Source organism: Pundamilia nyererei, unplaced genomic scaffold (assembly GCF_000239375.1).
Source record: "Pundamilia nyererei isolate P.nyererei 1_Seehausen unplaced genomic scaffold, PunNye1.0 scaffold00092, whole genome shotgun sequence".
Taxonomy (NCBI): Eukaryota; Metazoa; Chordata; class Actinopteri; order Cichliformes; family Cichlidae; genus Pundamilia; species Pundamilia nyererei.
Genome location: NW_005187493.1, coordinates 1,357,135 through 1,368,904, shown reverse-complemented (window position 1 = coordinate 1,368,904; position 11,770 = coordinate 1,357,135). Strand labels below are relative to the sequence as shown.

Here is an 11,770-nt window from a genome sequence, read left to right as displayed (position 1 = left end):
TAAATGTTATCAAACTGAGTGCCATTCTTGCATAATCTGACTTTTTATCTTACAACTCTGCAATTTCCCAATAATTTATTAGAATTTATCTTTTGGTGATTATTCTAAGTAATTTGTCGTGAGTCCATATACACTGCAAGGTTCCCAAAAAAGGGCAACAGTTTGGTTTATCTAAGTAAATAGGTACTTTAGGAGTTTTCCATTGGATCATTACTACAGTGATTTATCTGTTTGGGCTGGCAACAGGTTGCCGTTGTCGTGAAAAAGATGGGTTGAATTACTGGCCTGCATCAAGCTACTAAAATGTACTTACTATAACTACAGAAATCATATTAAGAACGGTGCACGGCATTACTACCATCAACTTCGAGGAACAAATATGGTCAGAAAAGAAAACTCGAATGATCAAACGGTCAGAGATTGTTTAAATATTTAGTGAAATCAAATTGTAAAGCAAATCAACAGTAGAACCTGCAGCTTTGTTTATGGTTACTGATGAAAGCAAGAGTGTGTTTCCAGAAGCAAAATGTGAAGAGAACTCAAGGGAATGGGACTAAACAGCTGTGCAGCCTTAAGAAAACCACATATCAGTGGAGAAAAAAAAAGGCTTCTATTTGCCTATAGAGCATAAAGATTGGACTCTGGAGCAATGGAAAAGGGTCGTGTTGTCTTTTATTGCATCAGGATAAGAAGACAAGGGATGAAGTGATGCAACCATCATGCCTAATACCGTCCAAGCCTGTGGGGGCATGCCTGCCCAAGTGTTGCTGGGGTTTCTTGTGGACGAGTGGTGCAGGGAACATTAAATATCATTTTCACACATGGACTGGCCACCATGGATTCCAGGCTTTAACCCCACTGATCATGTTGTGTATGTGCTGGAGAACACTTTGCGCAGCGGTCCGACTCCCTCATAAGTACAAAATCTTGGCGAACAATTAACGCAACTCAGGATGAAAATTAATGTTGTGACACTGCATAAGCTTGTTGAAGCGATGCCAAGACAAATGCATGCATTACAGCTAAAGACGGTTCAGTGAAATATTAGAATGTGTGACTTTTTTGGCTAGAGTACATACAGAGTCTAATTCTAACTTGCACTGATTTTTAAGGTAGTTTCAAAACCTGCTACAGCTGCTGTTTAATAGCTTCATCTGTTGCAGTCTGGTGACTATTGTATCAAAAATTATCAAAAACCTTTGTACATGATTATACACAAAGAATCACTGATTTCCAAGCTATGTGAATGACAATCAGTTTTTTGAGGGGCTCAAAAAGTATATTCCCTATAATTACACAAAATTGCACTACATCCTGTAAGATACATTATTTTATTTTGGGGTTTTTTTCAGTTACCATATCCAAACTTACCTTATAACAAGTAATTTAATATGGTTGCTTACTTCCTTTTTAAAGGGAAACCAATCATCCCCAATATTAAGATTGCTTCTTGTTAGGTTTGTAAATAAAACCAAATACATTTTGAATAGATGCTTTTGTGGCTTTAATATTAAAAAAAGTTAGCGTTGTTAGATCTGAATTGTAGCAGAGCATGTCCCTGAATGGCTTTGGCCACATAGAATGAAGGTCTGATGGAGGGCCGGCAGACCAAAGAGGATCAGGGGCTTGCAGGGAGATGAAGCGAATCTGGAGCACAAAGAGGATGAAGTTAACACTAGGATTTCACACTGAAGAAAACTGAAAGAGTTTGCCTTAAAACTTTTTGTACTCAGACAATGGTGAGAGGAACACTCTGGTCTGACACGCAGGTATTACACTGAGTGTGCTGCCTTTGTAATACAGCAGGGTTTATATCAGAGCCTGAATGATATAGAATTTTTGAGACAGAAACCAATACCAATATTTGGTGATATAAAATATTCTGATATATCCTCCTGAGAACCAAGGAAAAAGGGATCTTCCAAATTAATTTTTTTGTGTGTGATTTCCTTCCTCTTTGGAGCTAAAAGAGGCCCAAACACATGAGATATCAATGGAAGATGTCCTCTATTTAGTGCATCAGGACTTAGTAGGGTAGCTCAAATAAGTCAAACGATATCTAGACCAAAAACAAATGTCCATTACAGAGGACATAAATGAATAGGCTGGTTCTCAGGCCGCTATACTTGTTTATGCTCAGCCCGCCTCTGCTCTGATCAGCTGGTTATTGTTGCTGGAAGTTGACAGGAAGTGCCTTCTAGTGGACAAACTATGCAACATTAACACTCATGACATAGTGGACTGGTGTTTCTCCTGTCACTTATTTACTCTTTAAATTTTTTATTTATCAGCTGTTATAAATTCAGACATTGATAGATCAGCATCGCCATATTGGCCAGAAATAACAGCCTGCTGCTAAGATTGGCCCTCTGATAAATCTTTCAGACTCCAATACATGGCACTGCCAATAGGATAACACTTTTTACACACACACCATATGAGAGCACACATATTTCAAAGCCTGTTGCCCACCGCTGCACACTATTCCAAGGAGACATGTCAGTTAACCTGGGAATTGTAGCACACATCGCACACCATGTTCTGGTTTGCACACAAACACAGATGAGGACAGAAACATTCTACATCCTTAAATGCCTACAGTAACATTTCTTTTCTTGCCTTTGAACTTCACATGCAGGCCTTATAATCCACGAAGGATCATCTGTCTACCGGATCTTTAAGCGCTGGCAGGCGGTGAACCAGAAGTGGAAAGTGCTGAATTATGACAAAGCAAAGGACTTAGGGGATCCCATCAGTTCCAGCAGCAAAAGCACTGTTCGAGTAGAGAGGAACTCTTCTCACACTGTCACAGACAGCAGCCGGAGGGCAAACCGCCATATCAGGACTATTCTCAACCACCACTGTGGCTACACTGTTTTACATTTCCTTAGCCAGCTAAGACCCAACAACTTGCACAGCAGCAACCATGAGGTGGTCATGAGAGTGACCACCGTATGAAGCTGACTAAAGTGCTGTAATGTTTAAGGAGGAGAAAAGTGTTGATTGGGGTTTAATTAAATAAAATCCCAATCTGCCATATAAACACTGCCGTGAACTTCCACTTTCATATTTCCTTCTCAGATTCTGCTGGAGTTAAGGATGAGTATTACCTATTTTGTGAGAAACTTGAAGTTTTTATTTGAGACTTTAAATGTGAAGCCTGTGAATTGAGAAAAAAAAAAGATTTTGAACAGATTCTTTCTTAAAGCAAGTAACCATTTTTAACACTATGACTAAGGTTTCAAAATGTAACCAAACAAGTTTGTTTTACTTAGAAAAGAAAAGAAAAAGTTGGATTTGGATTTGTTTTTAAGGTTGATTAGGATTTGACAATGTAAGTGAGAGTTTGATGGTGATAATGATTGTGCTTCTACGTATGACCACTGTAGCAGTTCCCCTTCTAATGTTTCTGTGTATGTCTGAGGGTTTGCCATGATCTTGGCAACTTGTGCTGTTTTCACCTAAAGTTGAACTGATGGATAAGTCAAGAAAATGCCCAATAAAACTTTAGGATGTGTTAAAAGTGCATAGAATGTCACATTTTATTTTCTAGGTTTTGTCTCGTCTCAATTTAGGAAACAAAGATCTGACTGTTTGATGCTTTAAACGTTCAATTGTCAGTAAAAATCCTAATATTAAAAAAATGTGCTAACCAAACTGAGTAAACTGAGGATGCACATGAGTCAATACATGAGCACAGCTCAGCAAGGCATTGGAAATAACACCAGAGGGCCAAAATGGAATTCATTGGGATTGTGGAAAACAACACTCCAAGGCAAATCGCACCAGTCCCTTGTCCAGCCCACCAGGATCCACAGTAAAGACATTTGGATGTCATTCTGACTGAATACATGTGGCCCCTAAGAATCAGATCTATAAAGGCAGGGGTCTACCACAGCCAGCTGCACCCAAGTTGCAGATTGTACAAAGGTGCTGTGTGGCTGAGATAGTGTACAAGAACATCTCTGCCACATACGGGAGACACCACCAAAGGTGCTAGGATCCTGTGGGACTTCCAGACAGACAAGCAGCTGCTGGCGAGTCAACCAGGCACAGTGGTGGCTGACAAGGAGCAGAAGACCACAGCTGTGATAGATGTGGCCATCCCAGTGGACAGCATAGAGAACAGAGAAGTACTAGGGGCTTGAAGGAACCACTGATGCAGATGTAGAAGACAAAGTCAAAAGTGGTCCCAGTAGTAATGGGAGCACTAGGAGATCAAACCCAGAAACTGGAAGATAAGATTCTAAAAGGTTCCACGCACAACATCCGAGGTTTCTGTGCAGAAGACAGCAGACCAAGGAACAGCTAAGATACTGAGGATCAGCTCCCATTGGGTCAGAGGCAGAATTTTCTGATACCCTATATATAGCCACATAACTGCAGAATGCATGAAGAGAAACAGAACTTTAATGTCATTTCATCCATCCTACAACTAGGGAGGAGTTGTATTTTTACACTTACGTTTATCTTTGTGCAGGTAAAATTTGTTTACATATTTTTGTGGTTTCTGTAATAGATCAGTAAACATTAAAAACAACACAAATCACTTGAAAACAAAGAAACTGTAATGTTGAGTTTTTCAGCCGGTATCAGCAAACCTGGCAACCCCGAGCGGACGCTTGGTGATGACGAAAGAACCCTGCGACTAACAAACAGAGTGGAAACAAGCGTGAGTGAGCGCAGATTCCGGCAGTTTGTTCATAACTGGGTGAACATCCTGAATATCGTCGGCATTAACATCTTTCCTTTGATCCATCATGGCTTCGTCCATGCCGCAGAAGCGTTACTACAGACAGCGAGCCCATTCAAACCCGATGGCGCACCACACCTTTGATTAGTGAGTGAGCTCCATGTGCACGGCTCTCTGTGAGCACGATTAGGTGTTTCTGAGTGTTTGGATTGGTGTGAGAATAAAACAAACAGATAACGTAAAAGAAACAGGAAATAGAGGATCGCTGCTGATGGATCCTTTATTTTCAAAAGGGGTCTGTCTTCCGCAGAATACGATTCAATGGAAAACTGTTTATAGTGATGTACTTTCTCCTCCTGCTCTTCAGCCCTGTGTGTCCTGATAAAATGGACTGGTCCAAGCTGTATCCAGACTTATTCACTGGCAGCCTGAGTGAGACAGAGCCCCCTCGAGTCGAGTTTGCTGACATTGGATGTGGATATGGGGGGCTTTTAGGTACTACACACAGCCTGTGTATAAAGACCACATTCAGCCTTTTATTGCTCCGTAATCTACATCATGTTTGTGTCTTTATTTTCTCTGCACTCCAGTGGAGTTATCTCCACTCTTCCCAGATAAGCTCATCCTGGGTATGGAGATCCGGGTGAAAGTGTCAGATTATGTTCAGGATCGTATCCAGTCGCTGCGTGCCTCAAATCCAGCGAGCTACCAGAACATCGCCTGCATTCGTAGCAATGCCATGAAGTACCTCCCCAACTTCTTTTGTAAAGGACAGGTGGGTTACTGCTGTTTAATGAATCAGCACGGCAGAGGTGTCTTTTGGCTTAACTCGCTCAGTAATTCCTGCAGAAATATTTCGCTTCGAGCTCACAAAAATGCTGCAGATTAGTCCCCTAAAAAATGTTCTTGGTCTCTTACCCGCATAAAATGGATTAGTGAAAAAGGTTAAGTATGAGGGCATTATAAGGCAGCAGTGTGATTTAAGAAATTAAAAAGGGAACATTATTAATTTGGTTTAATTGAGCTTTTTGTTGGAATTCGTATTAGAACTCTTAAATTTCCAAAGCTGGCTCAGGCTGGCTTCAATCAAACATAATGCAAAATGTTAGAAATCACTTCTGGATCAGTCGCAGTTTTTCACTTTTGTTTTTAAAGAAATTAAAAGCATTTCAAACACATTTGACATATCAAATTAGAATACCTTTCCCCAAATATCAAACACATTTAAAATGAAATGTTCAGTTCTTGAATAAGATAATAACACTGGATGTCGGTGTCTGCGGTGCGGCATTCATCTATAACACAGTTTATATGTAGTTCTTACACTTAAATCAGACCATCAAGATGTGAATGAAGTGCAGATTTTTAAGGTTTAACAAAAAGTTTGCATTAACTGTTTAGGAGTTACACGTATGTATGCGTCATCCTCATTTTCAGACACTTAAAATAAACTGAACAAACTAGCGTGACTTTAAATGGGATTTTTGAAGTGTAAAACTCTCAGACATGACCAAATTCTGTGTTCTCTCCCTTGAGATGCTCTGCTATGAGTTCATCCTGCTGGTTCTGTCAGCAGTCACGTCATCAAGAAACACTAGACTGATATGCTTCGGATCATGAGCCGTTTCTCTCAATCTCCGTACGTTTCTCCTTCCATCATTCTGGGAAGTTGTTTTTCTAAACCATGGAAATAATTCTGTCCTCATGAGCTTTAGTCGTCTTCTGTGGTCTTTCATTTTTGCTGACCTTGTCCAGTGCATTCAGTCTTTTTAAGAATGCACCAGATTGTTGATTTGGCCACTCCTGAAGTTTATCTCTATCTTTCTGATGGGTTTATTTTAGCTTTTCAGCCTAATGATAACCTCCCTCACTGGTATTTCTTTAGCGCTCATAAAAATTCAACACTTTGAATCAACTTAAGACATTCTGTCTGCTTCACTTGTCACAAAATAACAGAGAAAACAGGCCTCACATAGAAATTAAGCTGCTCATCAGCCAATTATTTTTGAGTCTCTGTGTATATAAATAAATGTAATTCCTATTTTTGTTAAATCCCTTAAATTAAAGCTGAAACACTGCACTTCAGTCACATATCGGTTGCCTTATTTAAATTTGTGGTGGTGTACAGAGGCAAAAATAGAAAAACGTTCTTTCTTTCTTTCTTTCTTTGTGTGGATATTTACCAGCTGGCATATAAATACTCCCAAAAAATTGATATCAGCATCAGCTGCAAAAATCTACATTTCAGCTTCTACAATTCTCTAGCAAACCTAAAGAATATGACTGCGGCACCATTTTTGTGGCACTAATGCATTTTATGAATAGAGGAAAAACCACATGCACCTACCTGATATATAGGGCCAGCATTGATATGATTATGTGCAGGTTATTGAATTAGAGCACATATACAAACCTGACCTTTTTTTTTTTAAATGGCTCAGCCAACGTGGGCTTTAAAAACGTTAAATTGACGTCTGTGCTGGACATGCCAAGGTAATAAGAATATGCACGTGTTCAACATATGGACTGAATTAATTTATACAAGGTCCAATAAATCCAGGGATTTCACAACAATGGGGTCATTGACTGACATCACATCAGCTGAGCGAGACGCCTTTTATCCGGCCCAATTAGCTGCAGCGCTCTGACTTGTTGAAACCCGCATTAGACTGCTCAGTGGGCTTAGTGTACCAGGGTTCATTCAGGTATCCTGCATAAAAAAATTCACCTCAAATGCCCTGTGTGGGTATCAACTAAAGGAGGAAAAAGAGGCGTAACAGTGACACGTTTATGGAGCACAAATCATGAAGGTGTTTCATATAAAAAACATGCACATTTGTTTAATGTATTTATATTTTAGTGTGCAATTTCAGGTCATTTAAAATAATAGGACATGCTGGAAAAAGTTGGGGCTTTGAACAGTGCTAAGAGCAACTTTGCAGAGCTTCAGTGCCTCTAAGCATTAATACCTCTTGGCTCATATTTTTCCCAGAGCTGAACAGTGCAGCTGCATCCTCCTTTAACGTTGGGTGTCTACCTTTTCTTACAATAGGCTCAAAATCATTCAAATTTTAAAGTGACAGTATTAAGTGAAGACCACCCAGACTAGAAATGGAAATCTAGCCACAATCCTTCCCACATGCACGCCGTGTTTCAAGTGTCGGAACAGTGTATTCTAAAAGATTCAAACTCTTTGTTTCCTCCCTCTTGTTGGTGTGTTTTGTAACCCAAAAATAATTCAGTTCTTTGAAGGTTTTTCCACCTTCTGTCAGCACTGAAGGAGCCCCTGAGGCTGTAGCCGTCCCCGGTGATTATCCCCACAACTCTCTGTCTGTACCTGATGTTATTTATTTTAACTAATAAAAAGTGACTGGAAGTATTTTTAATATATCAGCCAGACAAATATGAACAGAGCCTGCACTTGTACACTTGTCAAGGACGGAGACACGGGGAACTTTGTGGGAAGAAAAGGGAAAAAAAAAATCAAGGAGGGAAATTCCACTTTTCAATCCTCAGCGTAAAATTCAACAGCATATTATGGGGGCCAGATTTGCTCACCTTTTGTTGTGTTGCATGGCTAAATATAGTTGAATAAAACTGCCTACACTTTGTTTGGTCCTTGCTTGTGTGACTGTCACCGTGTTGTTTCTGTCTCTCAGCTCACTAAGATGTTCTTCCTCTTCCCTGACCCTCACTTTAAGAAGACCAAGCACAAATGGAGGATCATTAGTCCCACTCTGTTGGCAGAATACGCCTACACGCTCAGAGTAGGGGTATGTATTTGAGTTATGCTTATTCCAAGTTTTTAGTGAACATTAGTGCATCATTTATCAGACAAAAATGTAAAACATTGTCCTTCTTCCAGTTTTCTTTCAATGTAATTAAAACCTGACCGATATCGGATATTTAAGACAAATACCGATATTTAGGGATGTAAGAGAATCTGATATAACAGCTAATGCTTGTTTTGTTTTTTGCTTTTAGACATAACAGATTTGTTATATGTAGTTATTTATGAATTCTTATTAAGATGATATGATAATTGCATTTAAACATAATCTTTTTTTATTGCTACAATAAGTTGGATTGCTCACTGACGCTCTGCTCGACACTGCTTGGATCAGCGGGTTGTCGTGTATGTGGCGTTCCGAAAACGTGTTGCCAACAGGGAATTTGTAGAGTGCCCTTAGGTGGGCAACAGGCCATTATAAATGCAGATACCAATGAATCAACAAATAGAAACTATCAACTTGGATATCGGTCGGACTCTAAAGATAAAATCTATGCTTTTTTTTAAATGAGTGGAAAAAATACATAGCTTAGGGTTCTGTGCTGAGCTTTGCATTACATTTCTCACTTGTACTGGATAATAAATAAAAAAATAACTATTCAGTATTTCTTGCTTATCATTTAAAATTGGAAATGCACAAATAATTTTATCGCTTCAGATAAACTATGAACAACTAACATAAAAAACACATTTTTTCTGCTTCAGTCACCTGGAGTAAAGAAATGTTGATTGGTTGTCATTTTTACTGAAATGTGTATGAAAAGAAGGAAATCTCAGATTGATGCACAGTCAGAATGGCTACTGCATTAGCGCTGAGCTTCAGTTAAAGTAACATTTTCTTCAGTGCTGCAGTATGGTTCACGTATGTCTTTGGATAAACACAACAGCTGTTCAGAGACCAGCGTAGTTGTGCGTTGATCCTACGGTGAGCTGCACAGCTTTGCAGACCGCCATCTCCATGTTGTACTGTGTTACTGTCACCGGGGGGCAGTGTCAAAAATGTGTAAATAAAGACGTCTGTGGGCTACTCTTGCTTCCTGTTGGTCCTTCCGCGTGCCCTGGAGTGTTAACAATGTTGAAAACATCTCTCTCTGCGGTAAACTCTACTGTTGCTGCCCTTTCTGTTCAAGCCCACTTAGGCTCTGTATATGTTTTGTAGGTTGTATACCCATAATCCTTCACTCTGTATATCCAAACACCAACGCAAACCTATACAAATGCACTACCATGAATTCTGCTTTAATAGGCTGAGTTCACTGATGGTTTGGAGCTTTTAATGGAATTTGTTGACAGTGGAAATTGATAGTGTATCACTACAATAACCACTTAAAACAGTGTGGTTTAGCTTGTATCATTACTGTAAGTGTTTTTCCATATATGCAATAATATTTTTTTCCCTACTATGGGTCACAGTTGAGAGTTAAACTACCATTTCTTCTAGTTTCCTACATAATTGAACTGTGTACAAACCTGTGCGTTCACAGGAAATAAAATGTGGGAACCGGTGTGGCCTACAACTGGTTTATACACCCAAGTCCTGCCTCTCAGAGCTGTCAAGGCAGCAGTGGGACACTGGGGGTGAACGCTGATGGAGGTTGTGGGGAACAATGGAAGGCTTGTGTCTAAATTGATCCTTTTTCCTCCGTTGTGTGTGTGTGGGCATTGATGCACGTGTGCATACATACGTTGTGTGTGCGCAGGTGTGCGTGCAAACTCTACAAGGGCCTTCAGCATTGGCTCGCAGCCAGAACTGCCGGTGGGAGCGGAGGCTGTCAAGTGTGCACTCATTTGTAGAGGCAGTTTCAAACCAAAACAAGTCTAATTTTAAGTTGTGACTAAGTTTTAAATCTTGGGTATTTTCAGAACGGCAGGATAAAACGGCGTCCCTCACCCTGCTTTTTTTTTTTTTTTCTTTTTCTGGAAATTAAGACACATACGTGCTGACATGCACTGGTGTGGAAATCTGTGCCTTTTCAAAGTGTTCAAAGAAATCCAAGTTCTAGTAATTTTATCAGCACGGTCTCCAAAGTAAACTACCTTGACACAGGTGATTCACCTCTGTGTTGGCATTAGGTTATTTTTATCTTTAGAGATAAATTGCTCTCCAAAGGTGATGAAACCGTATAACTAACTGCAGGTCTGAAATGTCTGACAGTGTCAAGAAAAAGAGACTCGTATATGTGTTTGTTATTTTTTCATCAGTGCAGTGAGTGTGTTTGTTTTTTGATAAATGGGTTCATATCAGTAAATAGCAAAGTTTTAGTATTTTTCTCAGAGCTGTGTTAATGGTCTCTGTGTGTTTGTCTGTTTGTGTCAGGGTTTGGTATATACCATCACAGATGTGGAGGAAGTCCACCTCTGGATGGTGAAGCACTTCAGTGAACATCCACTGTTCACGCGGGTCGTCGATGAAGAACTGGTACGTTGACATGCTTTGCATCGCTGTGTTTGCAGGTCATGACATCAGCATTTGGTGTTCAGCTGCTCACTCGAGCAAAGTAGTCAAAAGTAGGATATGAAATAGGAAATAGTTTTTTGGGGGGGGAATAGAAAATATTGCACTGTTTCCTTAAATAAGAAACATAAATTTTCTATTATTGATCAGAAAAGCGCAGAATGGTGGTAAGTTGTTAGAATAAGTTGCTAAAAAAAGTTACTGAACAGTGTCAGAAAGTGCACGTTTTGGTCTGCTGTACCATTAGATGTGATTCAATCCTAAATCTTCTTTTGGCAGGCCGATGATGTCATCATAAGTCGTCTGGGTACCTGCACAGAGGAAGGAAAGAAAGTGCAGAGAAATGGAGGAAAGAATTTTCTTGCAGTTTTCCGGAGGATTGAGGATCCACATGAGATTTCCTGAAATAAAGGCCTTATGCAGTCATCTGTGCGTGGGTTCAGCTGCTCTGCTGATGGATTTTTCACCAACCAGATGAATGCTGATTTTTTTTTTTTCTTTTATTAATGGACCCTTTTAATATTAGCAGATTTTTAAAAAACAATTTTGGGGGGGGCTTTTTCACATAATTTATGTTTTGTTTTTTGTTTTTTTCTCAGACTGTAAAAGAGACGTAGCACATGACAGGATCTGACGTGTTTGGTTACACTTTCTAATTTTTTGCCTCTCTTGTTCTTTAGTTTCTCTCGCCAAAAGTCAGCATGCTGGTTTTGGATGTCATGTAAAGATGTACAGTATTTCAATTAAAAAAAAACTACTAACAAAATTTTAAATGCATTTAATGACTCGATTTCTATATTCATAATTGTTTACTAACATTATTTTTAGAATA

General features: G+C 39.5%; 2 protein-coding genes across 2 annotated transcripts in view; both read left to right on the top strand.

Moving 5' to 3' along the window:
- Nucleotides 1-3,504, top strand: part of LOC102210829 (E3 ubiquitin-protein ligase MARCH9) — a 10,327-nt gene extending 6,823 nt beyond the window's left edge. The window contains exon 4 of the mRNA XM_005739540.1: nt 2,639-3,504. Within this exon, the coding sequence (XP_005739597.1) occupies nt 2,639-2,958 (320 nt within the window). The 3' untranslated portion in view covers nt 2,959-3,504. The remainder of the gene's footprint in view (nt 1-2,638) is intronic.
- Nucleotides 3,505-4,608: 1,104 nt separating this feature from the next.
- mettl1 (methyltransferase 1, tRNA methylguanosine) lies at nt 4,609-11,462 on the top strand. The gene is made up of 6 exons (XM_005739539.1): nt 4,609-4,840; nt 5,061-5,188; nt 5,284-5,468; nt 8,353-8,466; nt 10,801-10,902; nt 11,218-11,462. The coding sequence occupies exons 1-6, from the start codon at nt 4,761-4,763 to the stop codon at nt 11,341-11,343; spliced, it is 735 nt and encodes a 244-aa protein (XP_005739596.1). The 5' UTR covers nt 4,609-4,760; the 3' UTR covers nt 11,344-11,462.
- The last annotated feature ends 308 nt before the right edge of the window (nt 11,463-11,770 follow it).

Excerpts from the sequence above, each read along its gene's own strand:
- mettl1 (XM_005739539.1), top strand. The coding sequence starts at position 4,761 with ATGGCTTCGTCCATGCCGCAGAAGCGTTACTACAGACAGCGAGCCCAT. Across the intron at positions 4,841-5,060 it reads GCGCACCACACCTTTGATTA|CCCTGTGTGTCCTGATAAAA; the intron begins GTGAGTGAGCTC and ends CCTGCTCTTCAG. Across the intron at positions 5,189-5,283 it reads TGGATATGGGGGGCTTTTAG|TGGAGTTATCTCCACTCTTC; the intron begins GTACTACACACA and ends TCTGCACTCCAG.